This window comes from Myiozetetes cayanensis, unplaced genomic scaffold (assembly GCF_022539395.1).
Source record: "Myiozetetes cayanensis isolate MyiCay16 unplaced genomic scaffold, myiCay2020 scf6-25, whole genome shotgun sequence".
In the NCBI taxonomy this organism is placed as follows: Eukaryota; Metazoa; Chordata; class Aves; order Passeriformes; family Tyrannidae; genus Myiozetetes; species Myiozetetes cayanensis.
This window is the reverse complement of record NW_026087853.1, coordinates 6,532,463-6,550,852: the sequence shown is the minus strand read 5'-3', so window position 1 is coordinate 6,550,852 and position 18,390 is coordinate 6,532,463. Positions and strand designations below refer to the sequence as shown.

Sequence of the window (18,390 nt, the reverse complement as noted above, 5' to 3'; positions counted from 1 at the left end):
CTCATCCAGGCTGTGTGGTTTAATTCATCAGTGCCTGCAAGGAGTGCAGGTGTCCAAGTGCCAGGCACCACAGGAATGCCAGCAGCATGGCAGCAGATGGAGTAGACAGTACCCCGGCCTCTTGATGTGTTTAGACAGTGTTTTGTAAAAATAATTTTTCCACAATTTGCCCAACCTTACCTCCTCTTTCCTTCCAGACAACCTTAAAAGCAGCTCCAGAAGTGGGCAGGGGCTAAAGAAGAAAGTCCCAGAAGGGACATCTGGGCATGGAGAGGTGGGAGGGAGACACATGCCCGTTGCACTGCCACCAGCCTGCCTGAAAGGAGAACTAATATCATTTGTGTGGGATTTTCCTCCCCCTCCTGCAGATCAAAAGGACAGCAGCAATGCAATCTGCTGTTTGTGTAGGAAATGTGTCAGAAGAAGGAAGGAGGGGATACACATGGGAACATCTGCTCTCAGAAGCCACTTGAAAATTAACCATTTAGGTCCTGATCCAGGGAGCACCTGCCAAGAGTTAAGCCTCAGTGACACCAGAGCCAGGCACGCTCATGGCATCTTCTGCAAAGTCCTAGAGAAGGATAAGGGTGATGAGGAATTCTTCCTCAGACTGGGCTTATGTAGGCTAGTCTGAGGAGCCCTTCATGGTGCTGCTGGACAGGTACATGCAAGGGTCACTTTGATGGCTGTGCTGAAGATGTGGGAAGAGCTGTGGCTGGCCAGAGTTATGCATCTCTATCCAGGCACACCTCGACAAGTGCAAGGTTTGCAAGTTGGCTCCCTGAGTCACTGGTACCAAGAACAGGGCACATTTTATCTCATTTGTATGTCAGGCCTTAAGCACCAAAAACCCTCCTTTCTATTGTTCTGCTTGTTGCTCTCTCCTTCTTTCTGCATCAGCTGGACCTGGCAACTCACAGCTGAAGAAACCATCGTAGAAAGTTAAAGGTGGGAGGAACACATCCTGAGATTTCTTCTGTCTGTGACTGTTACAGGTGCCCTGGTCACTCACAGACAGCCCTTGTGACCTTTGCACAAAAACTTGTCACTGGAATAAAGTATGTGCTGACCTGGCTTTGTAACACCACCACATGTAAAGGTAAGTACAGCAGAGAAATAGAAAAGAAAAAAAAAAAAAAGGGAAAGGTTGCATTCTTTCTTCCTCCTGCGTATAAAATTAAAAATCTCACACCGTCCCAGCGCAACGGAGTTGAGCACAAAAGGGAAAAAACAGCCCCGTGTTGTTCTAGGCCGGGCGCCAAAACAAGTTGTGTGAGTTTGTGCTGGCAGCCGTGTCCTCCGGCCGAGGGTCCGCGCTCGGCCGCCACACGGAGCCACAACCACCGACCCTGCCTCACAGGTCACTGAGTCACCTTCCTGCCAGGCCCCCGCCGCCCTGAACCTCCTGTGCACTTAGGCAAAGGTTGCTTTTTTTCGTGTTTGTTTGTTTATTCTGTGCCTCCCGTAAGACATGTCCCATGATTGCCGTTTACTACCCAGGGTGGCATACAAGAGACTGCCGCCTCTGTGAAAAAACATCAACCTTAACCCAGCCTTGGATGCGGTCCAACAAATCCTTTACCCACAGAAATACTTTTACACAAGTATTTAAGTCAACAGGATTCCTTGCATGAGTAAGGGATTGTGGGATTTAGCCTTTACCCATCTTATTTTTCCAGTAAATAAAAGGTACTTTTTTCAGCCTCTCTAGTGAACTTCACCATTTTTATCCTTTTGCTGTTCTCTGGGTTTTACCTATTCCCCGAGAGTTCCCTGTAACTTCAAATATCATTTGCCTTGCAATTCCTTTCTTTCCAATCTCTGCTCTGTATAAATTTCTCCATTTTTGCCCACCTTATTAGCAGACATGAGTTAAATGGGCAATTTGAGCTCCAAGTTAACAGAGAGAAATTGTTTGTAATTCAGTTTCTTCATCAAAGCCGATCTGCTCAGTATTGATTCCACATCAAATGCAATGCTGGAAGACCGAGGAGAATTCAGCTGTAACTCCCAATAACCAAACAAAAAACAACTCCTCTTTTTAAAAAATTATAATTATAACCAAATTAAAAGGACCTCTGCTTTCCTTTTTTTCCCTGCTTTCTTACAAGTCTGGTCTAAACATATGTAATCAGAAATCCTCCCCCATATTCATCCCTAAGATGCAGCAGAGAGCCTGAGTGTATCCTGATTACAAACGTGTAGTTTGAACGTTGCTCTGGACTTGAGCTGGAGGCTATCTCTGCTTTACTTGGCTGAAAATAATTACTTAGCCTTTTGGACTATGGAATCAAAGGCAGGCATGAGCAGCAGCATATCAGTCCATGTAGGCTGCTGGCTACAAGAACCTCCTTCAGTCACCCCAGCCCAGTGGTCCATCATTAAGTCCGGGTCTTGCAGATCAGACAAATTAGGGAGGTGTAAAAAACACAGGGTTTGGCCAATTGCTACTTTTTCTGCAACTCTCCCTGCCCATTTAGGCCCCTTCTTTGTGCCAGCTTCTGCAAACCCCGTTTGAGAACCAAAGGGAAAATACTGTCTCCAGCACCACAGTGTTCCATTCATCCCATCCTGCTTTGACCAGGTGACATTCTACCAGTAACACCTACAGGTCTCCCCAGCAGGTGATTACCATTCCAGGTTGTTCCTTTCACTTATTAACTCTTATGGGCTGACCTCCAGTTAAGTGTGATGCTGAATCTCATCTGGTGAACCCGGTGGCACTTGATAAAAAGACTTTTGCCACCGGGTTCACCAGACAAGACTGACTCTTTGTCAAAGCATCAGGAGTATATCTTAATAAGCCGGGTTTTCTTCCCAAGGTTTTGTAAATTTTCTAACATCTCTACCATCCCACTGTGTTTCCAAGAGCAAACTCCTGAAAACTTCCTCCACTCTGGGTGCAGGTGGAGCTCCAGCTCGTCACTATGTTTCAAGAGGAACTCAGTAACGTGATAACCTGTATCTAAAACTGCAGCGTGAACTTCCCGATCCTGTGAAACATGGTGCTTTGTTGTGAAGCCGTGATGCAGAAACAAAGTGTTGAGCACCCAAGTACAGGCTCTGAAATAAAAACTCTTTCGCAAGCAGGGGTCTACCTGTAGGTAAATTCAAACCTACTCAGGTTTCAGGGAGTCTGTTCCCCCTCGCTGCATCTTCACCTGGGTACTAAGTGCTTGTCTTCCCACAGACCCAGTCAAGTGACCAGCTTTAGGTATCTAACTCTGCAGCCATACTCTGAAGCTTAATGTTATTCACATATTTCAGTGATTCATTAAAACAGAACTTACACTGAAAGTCTAATTAAGGCTGAAGTTCCACATTAATTTCCAGAGCAGTAAAAGGCAAGTTATGTAAACTCACAGCAAGTAATTCTTCTTTTACCAGAAGAGCAAGATAAAAGCATAAAACACATCCATAGGCAAAACAGTAAAAGAGGGGAGCACAGGTTTTGGCAGACAGTACATAAGAGAAGGAAGTCTAGAAAGACATTTTTATTTGCATTTCTTACATGACATTCTCTGGACTTCCCCTCCACCTGGAATACATCAGAGGGAAGTGGAGCAACCAGTGAGATGGCTATAGCCCTGAGACGACAGCAGCTCTTTTTGACCAGAAAAATTATCTGTCTCATTGTCCTCATCCCAGCCTCCCTCTCTCCACACCTGATGCTGGAATGCTCTCACTGGCACAGGTTCAGAATTCAGGCTCCCAAAGGAATCAAGCAGAGGGAGCCCACCGAGCCCAACTTCTCTCTGCACACAGCTCCCTGACTCACCCCAAAATCCTTCCCATCCAATGCCACCAAAATCTTCATCCCAGCTCCTCTGGCTAGATTGTGAACAACATCCAGGCAAAGCTGAGGTATGGCAAAGAGCAAGACAGATGCCCATGCTGAAGGGGCCAATACAACAGCACAAAAACAATACCAGGGTGAGGGAAGAAAATGTTCAGGGAGGGTAGTGAATAGGGTTAGAAGACGATGCCAGTGTGAGCACTCCAAATTACAGAAGGTCTTGGAGGTGGGAGCAAGGAGCTTGGTTCTGATTCACTACCTGATAAAAAAAGGAAGAGTAGAGGTGATTGATGTAACTATCAGGATGGGTTTGAGAGGGCGGAAGTGAGTATCACCCAGGCCACCAACAGAGATTGTAGCAACAACAGTGTGAACTGTGTAACACATGAAGTTTTTAGTATGGGCAATGGAGAAAAGTGAGATGTCTGGGATATTCTTATCTTAACTGGCATCTGGGATGCTTATGCTTATAGGTGCTTAGGCTGGATTGATTTGGAAACCCCGTGGAAAAGCAAAAGTGAAAAGAAGACTGAGATTATATGCCACAGATGTGGGAAAAGACAGAATTCTTTATGGTCTGAGATTGCTGATTTATCTAATGAGGAGCACAACACTTGTCCTAAAAATAATTTCGGACAACCCCATGAGTTCCAAGAGAGGAATGGATCCTTTTGCAGACAGTGTGGTAAGAATGGCAGGTCGCTGCCTTACAAATCTCAGGGCAGTAGCTGGAGGTAAAATGGATTTATCCTGGGACAAACCATTTCCTGAGGAATTGTTGCTAAAGTTGTATCAGAACACCTCCAGTACGAAACCCTTTATTTTAGGTTATGTTTTTGCTCAGCAAGTATTTTCATCCCGAGATTTCCCAGTCCTAATCTAGCAAAACACTTCTGCAGTATTTAGCTCTCTTCTGGGAGTTACTAAAATAAAGTGCATTGTTAATGTGGTGTGTTATTTGCTTACAAATAGAGCAAAGCCAATTAAATCCTCTCCTTTAATAAGAAATTAGTAACTCTACGCTGGACCCTACCAGTGTTGTTCAGCTTATCTGAGGATACATCAGCTTCTGATTTAAAGACTTTCATCTGGGTCTGATAAATTTTATGTCTGGTCCCAAAGCAGACACCAATTTTGTCTCTTACTGTCCACTGGTATTTATGACCTTTCACTGTCATTATCTGTACCTGCTACAAACTTCTGTACACCTGGTAATTTATAATGTGGGCTCTCAGATTTCCTTCCTGGGCACTGATGAATAAATAAAACAAATATTAAAAAGGAGATACCATGATTGATTGTATTATAAGTTATTTTGGCCAAGAAAACCCATGCAATGTTAAAATACAGGTGATGAGCAAGGGTGAAAGAGGGAAAAAAATTCTGCAAGAAGAGAGTGTGCCTTTATCAATGCCATATCAATTTCCTTCAGCACTGCAAAGCAAGAAGCATGCTCCCCTTATGGAAAAAAACCAATGGCTGAAAAAAGTACCTTCATTTACCATTTCTAGAAAACCAGAACACGGCAGATTGTCACAAAAACAACCAGAAGTTGAGGGTTAGGCAAGCTGAGTGAAAACTACGGAAGATGAATAACTGAGCGGAAGCTGCTGCCCAGCCACTGACAAGGGAGCCAAGGTACAGGTGTGATATTAAATGCCTGGCTGGCTCAGACAGGGATGTTGCAAGCTCTCACTGCAGAGCCGAATGTGACCTGTGCCAGTGGCACCTCTGCAGAGTCCTTTTTGATTTTAATGCCCGTTGCTGGTTTGGTGTAGCCTTATTGATAACAGCATTATAGCAAATGGAACAATATGTAATTTACAAATGCAGCTTAGTGCCACAAGCCTCTCCACTTGGTAGGATGATGTGACAATGGTCCTGGCTGCTACAATATATGCTCACAAATACTGCAGTGCACACAGGGTCTCATTATCAGGGAGAAATCAGCAGGACAGCCATAAAACAAATACGACTCACATAAGCACACTGCTGAGGAGACTGTCTGCAATATATGCTCTGATTAATGTCTGGCATGGCAGCAGTGCAAGTTAATGCTTTCTTGAGTATTGGATGATGTGCCTGAAAGAATCTTTGGGAAGGTCGTGCCCACTTTTATGACTTGACTGCAAACTGAGCAACCCCCCAAATGCTGACCTTGGATTTGAATGCAGGGTAAGTGCTGGAGGAGATTGCTAATTGGGGAAGCTCCCCGGATGCCTATGGCAGCTCCTTGTCTTACCACCCTCTTTTGGGGTTAAATTCCTTACAGTTTTACAGGAGGGAATGAAGCATTCAGTCTTTCTAATGCCCGCTGCTGTCTGCAAGGGATAAAACAGCCTTTGAAAAAGTTTGGAAGAACTTCTGCAAATAAACCTCTCTATGACCAATGCACATAAAATAGCTTCAATCTTGCGAGTATCAAACAGTCTCAGGCCCTGACTCTCCCTCTGAAATGCAACTGGACTATCACAAAGAAGATGCCCTATTAAAAAAAAAAAAAAAAAAAAGAGAACATAAAAGCATTGAAATCATGTAGAAACAAACACAAAGAGGCTTCTGCCCAATGCGGTGAGAGAGAAAATTATTAGATCGCATGAAAAACCTGTTGCTACCGCTTCTGCATTTGGCCAACAAAGAGGGCTGGAGAGGCCCCGCTCGGTAAATACCTACTCTGGTTGGATCAAAGGGGCAAGAATGGAAGTGAGTCCTCGGGCTTTATGGACTTGATCCAGTTGGTTTTTCTACTAATTACTAACACCAGCTTTGGCTGGTGTCCAGGCAGCAAAAACAACCAGGAGCAGGGCTAGCTTTGCCTGGCAAGTAGAAGTCCTGCCAGCACCACTGATTTTTACTGTCTCTGCCCTAAACCTGGGCTTTCTGCTTGACTCTAGAAGGCTCCATAAGCAGCAAAAGGCTTATTGGAGGCCAGGAGGGTTGTAGCCAGACACAGAAATGCACACAGCTGCACAAGGATACCCACCGTGGTTGCTCCCAACACCTTCCATCAGTCCCTGTTCACGTTCAGCCATCCTCACGTTCAGCAGCACAGTGGTTGTGATCTCCTCTGAGCATGGACACCAGCCAGAAAGTTCTATTTTGGCCAAGCAGCTCTGCCTGGCTCTGCTCCCTTGAGGAAGGACTGAAAAAGGAGCCTCCTCTGGGCTTCCTAGTAGGGGAGCCCTGAGCATGAGAAGGGCTGGGGGGCAGGGATGTGAAGGCAGATGGTTTGCTTACCCCACCATGCTGTCACAAGGGCTGTCAGAAAGGCAGGAGCTCTTGGAATAAAGTTTCTGGGGCAGTTCTTCCTGTTGCCTTGCTTCCAGTAATGACTTTGTGCTTGTTTACATTAGGGAGTTGTACTACCAGTATTTTATAAAACCGTAGGTAAATCAGTACAACACCTGTATTGTATCCAGCGTTGCCTTGGTGTGAAGCTGAGTGTAGTATTTCTGAGTCCTGAAAAAGCAAGCCAGCAATGTGCCAAATGGATACTTAGAGAAATGGGAACACTCTTGTATTGTCTGACATTTCAAACTCAGTAATGACCACAACTTACTATGAAATTGTAATTGGTTTACTAAAAATAAGACACTGTTAGATTGCAGGCAATAATACCTAGTTCACAGCACCCAAACAGGAATTAAAACCTTGTTTCTTTTTGTAATCTTTTTTTTTTTCCCTCGACTTATTTATTAAAGAAAGAGGAGAGGGTAAAATGAACAATGAATTTTAAAAAATAAGGGATTTCTGCCAAGTAGCATAATTAATATGAATGCAAGATTCTGCCTAACATTTTCAATGTACAAAGACAACAAAACCCCACAGGTTAACAAATCCACTGAGCACCTTCATGGAAACTGCACTTGCACTTGGGGGCAGAAATTGCTCCACTTTTGGTAGAGCCTGTAACTATCAGGCTGCAACTGTGGGATGATACAGTCTTTAAAGAGACACAGCTCCTGCTCCCTGAGCATGTCTGCCATGGTGGACAAATAGATAAAGCTCCTGGCTTTACTGAACGGTGACAGATTTAACCCCAGGACCTTTAACTCTTTTGCTGGAGCAGGGCAACTCCACATTCTGGGCTGGAGTTTTCCAATTCGAACCATAGGAATGACAGTATTACCAAATACTATTACTCTGAGAAGAGCTTTGTGACGATGCAATCATTAACGCTCAAAACCACCCAAATATCCTGGCATTCTGCTGCCAACGGAGTTAAATAGTTGAGGTTCGTGAGAGAAAAGTGTCATCGGCGATGCAGACCCTGACTCCTGTGACAAAGAGCCTAAAGATAACACATCAAAGAAACAGATTAAATTAGTAACAAACATACCAATCAAGAAACCTCACGTTTTAAGGTGCTAACTGTAGAAAATTACGGAAAACTGTGGAAAAAAGTATGTCTATATATATATAAAACTTGCTATCTTGCAGATATTACAGTTCAGGCAAGGCAGCCTAGAGGAAGGAATGGAAAGGAGTTTCCCTGCTGTACTTGTTGGAAGCTAAAGCACGGGCTGGAGATTCCGATTGACACCACGCAGGGCGAGCGCAGGAGAGCTTTGAAGCGAACCCAGCTCCCCCTCCACTCCCCCGCAGCCACCAGCACTCTCACACTCATCCCTTTTCTTTTCCGAGGGCAACAAAAACCTCAGCATCGATCCGGAGCCTCCATCCATCGCTCCCTGACTCTGCCTCCCCTCCCGGCGCTGCTGCAGCCCCGGGGGCTTCGGGATAACCCACAGCAGCGACATCCCCGCCGCTTCCAAGCGGGGCCGGAGCGGCTCCGGCAGCCGCAGCTCCCGGCGGGTTTCGGCGGCGTTTGCCGGGTCCGACCCCGGGCTGCGCTGGGAACCGCGGTGGGAACCGCGGCGGGGAACCCCGCCCGCCGACGCCGCAACCCCCTCCTCACTCCCACACTCACGGCGCTCACTTTTGATGCGATTACGCCTAATTAAAATTTAAAATTCAAATCGACTATCGAAAAGGTCATCTTGGAAAAAAAAAAAAAAAATCCGCCAGCATCTGGGATTTATCAGCTGGCGCGCAACTACGGATAAACCCTTGGGGCGGGGGGTCGGGAGAAGGCGGCACCGCGCCCCTCGGCCCGTCCCCGCGGCGGGGCAGCCCCCGCGGCACGTCGGGCTGCAGCGGGGCGGGCGGGCGGCGAGTTGGGAGCGGGACGGCGGCGCTGCCAATGCAGCGGCCGTGAGGGGAGGGAGGGCGGCAGCGGCAGGAGGAGAGGGAGGAGGAGGAGGAGGAGGAGGAGGCGGCGGCGAGGGGGAGGGCGCAGGCGGCAGCGCGCACCGGCCGGCGGCGGCGGGGCTGGCCGGGGCGGCGGGGCCATTGTGTGGCACCAGACGGGGACACGGCGCTCCCTCGCTCGCCCTCAGCGCTCGCCCGCGGCACCAGCAGCGGCGGCCAAAGTATCGCGAGAGCGGCCGGCGAACAACCTGCTCCCCAGCCCCGCGCCGCGCCCGCGGAGCGCCCGCGCCGCCGCGCACATGCGGAGCCCGCGCGCCGCCGCCGCCGCCCGCCGGTGAGTAACGCGGGCCGGGGCACGGCACACCGCACCGCACCGCACCGCACCGCACCGCACCGCGCCCCCCCGCCGGCCCGAGGTGCGCCCCGCAAACTTGGGTGTAAAAAGGAGGAGGAGGGGAAATCCCAAAAGCGCTTCCGCGGTGCTTCCCCCCCTACCCCCCCCCTCCCCTCCTTTCGCACCGGCGAAGGTCACCGCGGCGGGGTGCGGGGAGCAGCAACTTTGCGGTGGGAGGTGGGGTCCGGTTTGCGGAGTGGGGGGCGGGTGGCGGCGGTGGTGGTGGTTGTGGTGGTGAGAGTGTCCGTGGGGGGAGGCGGGCTCGGGGCAAGTTTGTGGGATTTAATCGCGGGCTATAAATGGGGCTGCTGGAACTTTAAAAGGCAGCAAGCTGTGGTTGGCTGGTAGCGAGATTTGGAGTAACATATGGCATTAAAAGGCGCACAGCTGGAGGTAGCATTTCCATCGCAGTGAAGTCAGAGCAGCTGACTCTCCAGCTTGCGGTGTAATTAGCAAACCGAGCACTCCTCCTTCCCCTCCCTCCCTCCTCCTCCCTCCCGCCTGCCTCTCTCTCTCTCTCTTTCCCTGCTCTCCCCCTCCCTCCCTCCCGCCGCGCCTCTCTCGCACTCGCACCGCGCTCCCTCCTGCCCGCCCGGCTCCGCGCCCCGTGCAAGGTAAGCGCCCGGCCGCGGCACGCAGCCGGCTGCGGCCCCAGCCCTGCCCTCCCGCCGGCCTGCCGACGCTTATTTTCCTCCTTACCTTTTAATAACTTCAAGGGAAACTTTTTCCTACTCCCCTCTTTTATCCACCCCCCACCCACCACCACCTCGGCCCCCCGCCCGCCCCTTTCCGCATGCGAGGGCCGCGGCCGCTCCCGCCCCGCGCCCCCCTCCCCGCGGATCCGCTGCTCCAGCCGCCGCTGTTTTGTTGTGATTCGGTGCATAACGACTGAGGATAAAGTTTAAATGTGCGTGTGTGTGTGTGTGTGTGTGTGTGTGTGCGTGACGCGGGCAATATGCTTTATTAAAAGATGCCCCAAGTTAGCGTTGCTGGGAAGACAGCCTGGGAGTTTATGCTTTTTTTTCTTTTCGGAGTGTGTGTATGTATGTGTGCTTTCCTCCGCTTAATTTTATTAAAGTGCTTAGTGGGAGAAACAAAGGTTGGAGGGGCTGCTGCTTTACTAGCTTTTGTTTACTTACAATCAAGTTTTTCCTGTTCGGAGCAGGTGCGAAAGGATGAGAAGCATGTTGTGTTGGTTTTTTTTCCCTCCCCCCCCCCCTTAATAAAACTATTACAGACAATTAACAGTAAACGTTATCTCCAAGGCTGTTTCTTTGGCTTGGGTTACCAAAAAGCCGATCTGTTTGTTACAGCTGCTAGGAGGCTTTAGTTTACAGTAGCATTCAAGTTTTTCCTGTTTTGAACAGGTTATGAAGGAAGAATGGAGTTTCCAGACCATAGCCGCCAGTTGCTGCAGTGTCTGAGTCAGCAGCGTCACCAGGGCTTCCTGTGTGACTGTACTGTTTTAGTTGGAGAAGCTCAATTCAGAGCTCACAGAGCCGTTCTTGCCTCTTGCAGTATGTACTTCCATCTTTTCTACAGGGACCAGTTAGACAAAAGGGATATTGTGCATCTGAACAGTGACATTGTCACAGCCCCTGCCTTCAGCCTGCTGCTCGAATTCATGTACGAGGGAAAGCTGGAATTCAACAGTCTCCCGGTGGAAGATGTGCTGGCTGCGGCGAGCTACCTTCACATGTATGACATTGTGAAAGTCTGCAAGGGCAAGTTGAAAGATAAAGAATTATGTCCGGAAGAGAAGATTAATGATGAGGCGGCTGGTTTGGAGAAAGCGGAGCATTTTCTAGACGCCGGAGTGCCCCTGGTCCACGAGTTTGACCCAGGAAACAAACAAAAATTCAGCGTTGCAGAATACGAGAGAGCAGCAGGCAAAGAAAAGGTCAGCAGTCACCCCGCCTGGTCCTCTGATCATATAAGTGTCAGCTCTGTGCCGACAGAGGCAGAACCGTGCGCTGCAGCAGCTGGAAAAACAAAGGCTAATGTCAATAGTTCCACAGGACCTTTGTCCCAAAGGTCTGTTAACCATCCCCTGGCTTCGAGTGATGTGGACTGTGCGCTGGATTTGTCTTTCAAGCCTGTGCCGGGGAGAGATTCCTTACACCCCTCCTATGTCTTTGGACAGCTGGCTTCCGACAGCCAGCAGCAGGGTACCGAGCCACTTGTTAAAGATGAACAAGACTTGCTGTCAGATCAGGAGGACAGTGAAGCCAGGAGTCCAGAGAGTCAGCATTTTGGGAATTCAGCCAAAAGCCTAGTGACAGGGTTAGGACACATGTTCACGGGGAATGGCAGCTCTCATGCCCGAGAGGAGGATATAGATCAAGAGCGAGATGAGAGCGAGGACGACATGGATTCGTCGGACATCTCCTCGGGTGTCCTCGTGCCTCCTGGGCATATCTGCATTTGTCCCCTCTGTAGCAAGGTGTTCCCGAGCCCACACATCCTTCAGCTGCACCTGAGCTCTCACTTCCGTGACAAGGACGGCTCCCGGACCCGCCTGTCCCCCGACGGGTCGGTCCCCACTTGCACCCTCTGCGGAAAGACTTTTTCTTGCATGTACACGTTAAAGAGGCACGAGAGGACTCACTCGGGGGAGAAGCCCTACACCTGCGGCCAGTGCGGAAAGAGCTTCCAGTATTCCCACAACCTCAGCCGCCACGCGGTCGTGCACACCAGGGAGAAGCCCCACGGGTGCAAGTGGTGCGAGAGACGCTTCACGCAGTCTGGGGATTTGTACAGACATATCCGCAAATTTCATTGTGGCCTTGTAAAGTCCTTGGTTGTTTGAGATGTGTGTGATTTATTTTTTTTTTTTTTTAAATATCCCCCCAGCCCTTTTAAAACAAAACAGGAAAAAAAGGCAGCATCTGAATTTTTAATTTTTTTTTTTTCCCCTCCCTCCTTTCCTTTATTTTACTTTTGTGATATTCACTTCAGGTATATGATCTGTAAAAGATGCAGAGGTATACACTCCAGAGGCCTTTCAATGCAATCCTTCTACCTTTCCATCTCCCACCTTCCCCTGCCACCCTCCCTACCCAGCACTGTCCTTTAGGTCTTCTCTTGCGCACCCATGTTACATTATTAATGTGAAATGATTTTAAGTAATTCTGCAATGATTTAGCATCTGTTTTCACACTGGAAGTACTTTCTTCGTGGTCAGGGTTTTGTTGGTTTGAGGGTTTTTTTTTGTTTTAGGTTGGTGTTTTGTTTTTTTTTTTTTCAGTTTATGAAAAGACTATCAGCAAATTCCGGAGAAAAATTTGGATTCCATTAAGCTCCCCTAATGCTCTCTATGTGTTGCAGAGAATCCTCTGAAGAGATGAACTATGATTTAAATACATTTTGGTGTAGAGAAACTTGTCCACTCGTCTCAGAGTGAGCAGACATACTTTTATTTCTAGGGCTAGATGAGACATTAAATTAGCCCAAATTTTAAAGGGGTTGAGGATTCCTGGCTGTGCCTTTGGTACTGGTCATTTTTTATTCTCTTTATTCCATTAGTGTAGTTCTGCAGTAGGTCCTAAAATCTAAATGAGAAGTTTGTGCCTCGGGACTTGACTTAAATTTTCCCCTCCCACCCATCCTCTTCACTGGGCTTGACCTACTGAAAAGCTGCTTTTGAGCATAGAGTGTGGATGGAAAAACTCTTCCTGTCCACAGCGTATTCACTCCCAAAATGTTAAGGATGCGCACCAGGACATACAAAAAAATCATATGATATGTGAATATTTTCATTTCCACATTGAAACCCAGAGGCTGATCCCATCCCCCTTGCAGGGGAGAGCAGCCCTAAAGAGGCCAAATACCCCTCCCAGTATCAGGCTCCTGGGGTTTCTTGGTTCAAGGTGACTATTAGGAGATGCCCTGCTGTCTTGTCTGAAAAGTTTGCTGCCATGCTACAATCAGCAGCATGAAATTATATTTTATTTAATTTTTTATGAAGTTGGTGAATCCCTCTGAGCCAGATCGTGTGCAATCGCCGGTGTTTCGAAGGGGCAGCGTGAAGATGAACCGCTGGAGGGAAGCATGGCCTAACTTTCTCCCCCATGTCCCACCTTTTCAGGGGAAGTTTTTGGGGGTATTTTTAGGTGGAGTTTTTTTGTTTGAGGTGTTTTGTTGTTTTTTTGGTTGGTTTTGTTGGTTTTTTTTTTTTCAGTTTGTTTGTAAACTGAGGCTGCCTGTAACTATAGCCAGTTTTACTCCAGATAACTCAGTTTCTTGCCTAATAGAGCATCCTTTGGTCCGTGCATGTTGGCGGATATCAGATTATTCCCTTCCAGTCAAATTACCCATTCAAGGTACATGTACATGGGACTGAACTATAATAATAATATCTGGGGGTTTTGAATGTCGTTCTGCTGTATTAGCATTGCTTCATCAGCTTTCCTGACACTCCTGGAGCTGTTTTGTGAAACTTAAGCGTTTATTTTAAAATGAATTTGAAGCACTGAGTTAGATTATTTTAAAAAGTTGTGCTTAAAATACTGTATTGTATCTTATGAAGAAAAAACTTCCCAATGCCTTTCCCCCTCTGGTCCAAAAACTGAGCACTACCTACATAAATAATATGGGATTGACTATTTTTTTTTTTTTTTAATAAGTACTTCCTCTTTTAAAGAAAATCAGGATATACTTGTTACAGCCTCTTCTTATTATTCATCTCTTAAAATATGAATGTACATGTAATGTGAAATTTTGCTTTTATTTATAGTTTTGGGTTTTGTTTTCAGTCTGATTTCTCAACTGTAAAATATTTTTGCTGAACCTGTTACATATGAAAGTTGTGGGAGAGTACTGTATCTTGAACATAAGTGGCTTTGGTACTGTGGTCTTATTCTACTTAATCGTTTTTTTTTTTTTTTTCTTTTTTATTTTTGCTGTGATTGGAAATAGCACTGAACAAAATCTACTAAAATTAAGTTATTTTTCTTTCTACTAAAATTAAGTTATTTTTTTCTCCTGAAGATACTTGATATAGTATTTATTAGATTTTTTTTGTTTTTGTTTTTGAAGTGGAATTATTACTGTTAATCTATTTCAAAACTAGTTAATTTACACTTCACTTTAAATTTTATAACAATGGGTTTTGCATGTTGAGCAACATGTAAAGAGTTTAATGTAGAGTCAGCATTACTGAAGCTGGTAATCTTAATTTTGCATTCTTTTGACACTTTTGTTTGCATTTCAGTCTTCAATTACTGTTTGTTTTTATTTTTTTAGAAGATCATAAAATAGGATGTGCCATAAGAACATCATTAGCGTATGGAGCAGGGAAAAGTTGAAACAAGTTTGTGTCTGATCTTAGTATAGAAATAATTCATTAAACTGATGCTATGAGCATGCTCTGTACTGCAGTGAATATGGGGCAAAAGTTGTTTTTGTTTTATTTTGGTTTTTTTTAAAATAAGGAAAAAAAGACTTTCTCATTCTTGACTTCATGAACATGCTGTTCTCATAGTCTGGTATTTGTGTTCCCACTCCTCATAGCTTGAATTTCTAAAGTAAAGAAATGTTTGCACTTATTTTTGTTCTTAAGGTGACTTTTTTTTTTGCTATCTCTCTGTGTGTCTCTTATTTTTAAGTTGCAATAGCTTGGAGCATGTCTTCAAAATGGTTCATGGCTCTACGGAGAAGTACTAAAACATGGCACACAACGCTTGTCTCTTCATAAACTTATTTCTCTGTGGGGTGGTTGCTGTCTCCGTAGGGAACAGTCCCGCTCTGCATTTTAAACACTGGATTTGTCTTCTACTACAAACAAATACTGTGAAGTTAATGTAAAAAAGAAAAAAAAAAATCATTGATATTTTTAATTGTTTTTAATCTTGGTGCAGTTCAGATTAAATATGTATATTTAAAGACACTAATTTTTGTGGGAGAGTTTTATAGTATACAGTATGTAGAGAAGCTATTGGAATGGAATATATTTTATAAAAATGTTCTATCACTGTTTTATAGTGAACTATTTTTCCTTCAGTGTTAGTGTAATGCTGTTAGTCTAGATATGACAATCGCAGGAAGAGTGATTCAAGCTACTGTTAGCGCTTAGTTTTGCGTGGAGTTCTGTTTGCAGCTGTATTGGTATGTGCTGTACAATGTGACAATCGTGACTAGGATTGTTGTCTTTATAAATTTACACAAAATAAAACGTGCTAGAATTGTAAGCTTGAGCCTGCTCCCCCCTTTAGCGGAAGGGGTGTGGTGTTTGGGGTTTTTTTATTCCATATTAATATTGATTAATATTTATAAATATTTTGTAATGTGCTGCTTTTCTTATAATTATTATTATATACTTTAATAATTCCTTTCTTTTTCAGGGCCATGTGGAATTTTAGGCATGTGAGGAACTGCTGTGTTGCAGTCAGAGCCTGACTGAGCATTTCCTTAGTTACTGGGCTGGACCTAAACCAGCACCACTTCTGCATTTTAACCAGAGTTACCGGGGACGTTTGAAGGGGCTCAGCTCTCCCGTGTGTATCAGCCCTGCCCTGAGTGGTGCTGTGACAGTCACGGGTGGGTGGTGGTGGCCCGGTGACAAACCTGTGAAAGCAGAGGTGTTGTGGTGGCCAAGGACAGCCCAACAAAGGCATTGGTGCCACCAGCACCCCACACCTTTGGGCTGATCCCGACACTACATGGGCTAACTGGCATGAGGGGCTTCTCTTAAGTGCTGAATCTCCCAGCCTTGGCAGAGCTGAGGTCTGATCTACTCCTGCTCATGTCCCCCTTAAAACTTGGGCTGAGTTCAGCAGGGGCTGGGCTTGGGGAGAAAGAAGGCACCAGCTGTCCATGCCAGCTGCTGCTCAGGGGAGGACAATAAGCTGGTGTGTAGGTTTGCACCTATGTACACTGTGCCTTGTGTTTCTTAATTATTTGGAAGCAAAGCATCCTGGCAGAATCAAACTGCCTCAAAACGTTGCTGGTGGAAGGGTGGGCAGGTTGTAGTTAATGCTGGTGGGGAGGCACAGCAATTTCTCCCCTCCTGCTGTCATGTAGCTGCTGCTTTGCAATCATCTCAAAATAGGTGGGTATTTCTTGCCTTCAAGCATGTGTCCTTCCTTATAGATCCTTATGTCTCCATCCCCATCTGCAAGGAGGGCAGAAAGCTGCTGAACATGCGTGGTGATCCTGCTGCAATGTGGTGAAGTGTTAGAACCTATAAATATTTTTATTTTTTTTTTAATTTCTACCCCTTAGAGATGGGTGTCCCTGCAGCTGCTAATTTGCAGCACTCTGTTTCCACTCTTTTCTGCTGTTTTGGATGTACAGAAGAACATTCGAAGGTGTCTCATCTCCTCCCTGCCCCAAAAACGAATTACATAAATTTTACCCAAATCTGAATGCTGTGCTGGGGAAGGAGGAGGCAAAAGGCTTTTCTTTGAGGGAGAGGGTGCTCAGAAGGAAGCAAGCTTGAAGCTAAACCTGGGAGGTGGATGGCTTGCAAACAGGCTATAAATAACCGTGAGTAGATTGAGGAGAGCAGCCCACATCTCCTCTGGCATGGGCATGCTGTGCCCATTTTCTTTGTTGATAGCAATTGCTAATGTGAATTCTGGCACTCCAAATCCTGATGCCTGTTGTTCTGATAACATAATTAAATCTTAGGAATGTGAAATATAAAAAGCTTTGAGAAGAAACCAGGCCACTAAGCGGATACTGGGAAGGGGGGGGTGGGGGTGCAGGCTGTGTATGTACCAAATAAGCAATAGGATTGCTCTAGGCAGGATTCCCTGCCTTGCCAGCTCATGGCCATGTTGGGAGTGATCCTGACCTTCCTTGTGGGAAAGGGGGTGACCCCTGGGAGCATCTGCTGTCCTAATCCCATGCTGTAAGGGCTGTCATCTTCCAGGATTACAGCATGTCATGGGCTCCTTAGGTTGGCAAGGGTCAGCCCTGCCAATGCCAGCAGTTTGGGTTCCTGCTGCCCTTGCAAAGCCTGGTTCTCCTTGGGGTGAGTGTTGGGAAATGTTTATTTTTAGCTTTTGTTTTGAAGTGCTGAGTGCCTTCTGGAGGTGATCTGGCCTTGGTATGCACAGAGGTGGCTATGGATGTCCAGATGCATCTGGCTCTGTCATCAAGTGCTGCTGTGCAGCTGGAGACCATGGAAAAATGGCTTTTTCCTAGCTTAGGTGGTGGAGTATGGGTTTGGACCAAGTGCCTCCCAAGCACTGATGGAGGGTTCTTGCTGATCCAGGGAAGCGTCGCCAGGTGAGGTCCCTGGTGCTGTTGGATCCTACGTTGTGGGAAGCACTGTGTGGATGGATCTTATTTATTGCTCAAATTAGATTCTTGTGGGTGAAATAGGCCTCCAGGCTCATTAATGAGGGAGGTCCCCCATGAGAAGGTGGAGGGGTAGAGGAATCTTTATATTGCTCAGCTGGTTGGTAGTACTGTCACCTTCCAGTGCTTCCCTGGTGCTCGGGGTCAGACTGTGCCACCCTGAACTTTGCTTGCCCACGAGTGTCTTTCTGCGCTGTTCTGCTGAGCAAGGTGCACAGCAGAACATCGAACAGCAGCGGTTATCTGAGGGAGTCAATGGCAGGTGTGACCCAGCAAAAACAGCCTAGGTAGGGCAAAGCTGGGCTCAGGTCTAGCCTACTGTGCAGTTGATGTGTGAAAACGCCTTGTCCTGGGAGGAGGAGGAGGAGGAATCACGAACGGAGCTGCGACCGACTGCCTGGAGAACTCCTTATCTCAAATGACTTGATGTTTTGTGCCGGGGAGGACCCAGCTGGAAATGCTGCAGGTTGAGCAGCTTTGTGCAGTGACACGTCTTGGAGCAACTGAACTGAGGGATCCCAGTTTCTTACTTTTCAGAGGTGGGATGAGCCGCTGCAGAGAGATGCACCCTCTGTGTACGTGCTGTAGCCCTACGCTCTTCCTGACACGCTCTTTTCATCTCAGTTTAAAAAAAAAAAGATATTGCTATTGCAGTTTAACAGGAGGAGAGTGAGCAAACACACTG

The 18,390-nt window shown here is 46.6% G+C and overlaps 1 protein-coding gene across 2 annotated transcripts; it reads left to right on the top strand.

Annotated features, from left to right (window-relative positions):
- The first annotated feature begins 9,297 nt into the window (after positions 1–9,297).
- ZBTB42 (zinc finger and BTB domain containing 42) lies at positions 9,298–15,589 on the top strand. Of its 2 annotated transcripts, none has more exons than XM_050336869.1 (2): positions 9,298–9,341; positions 10,769–15,589. In XM_050336869.1, exon 2 carries the CDS (start codon positions 10,783–10,785, stop codon positions 12,208–12,210), a length of 1,428 nt encoding a protein of 475 aa, XP_050192826.1. In that variant the 5' UTR covers positions 9,298–9,341; positions 10,769–10,782; the 3' UTR covers positions 12,211–15,589. The 2 variants fall into 2 exon arrangements, with proteins under 2 accessions (XP_050192826.1, XP_050192827.1); XM_050336870.1 differs by lacking the exon at positions 9,298–9,341 and adding an exon at positions 9,956–10,015.
- Positions 15,590–18,390: the final 2,801 nt, after the last annotated feature.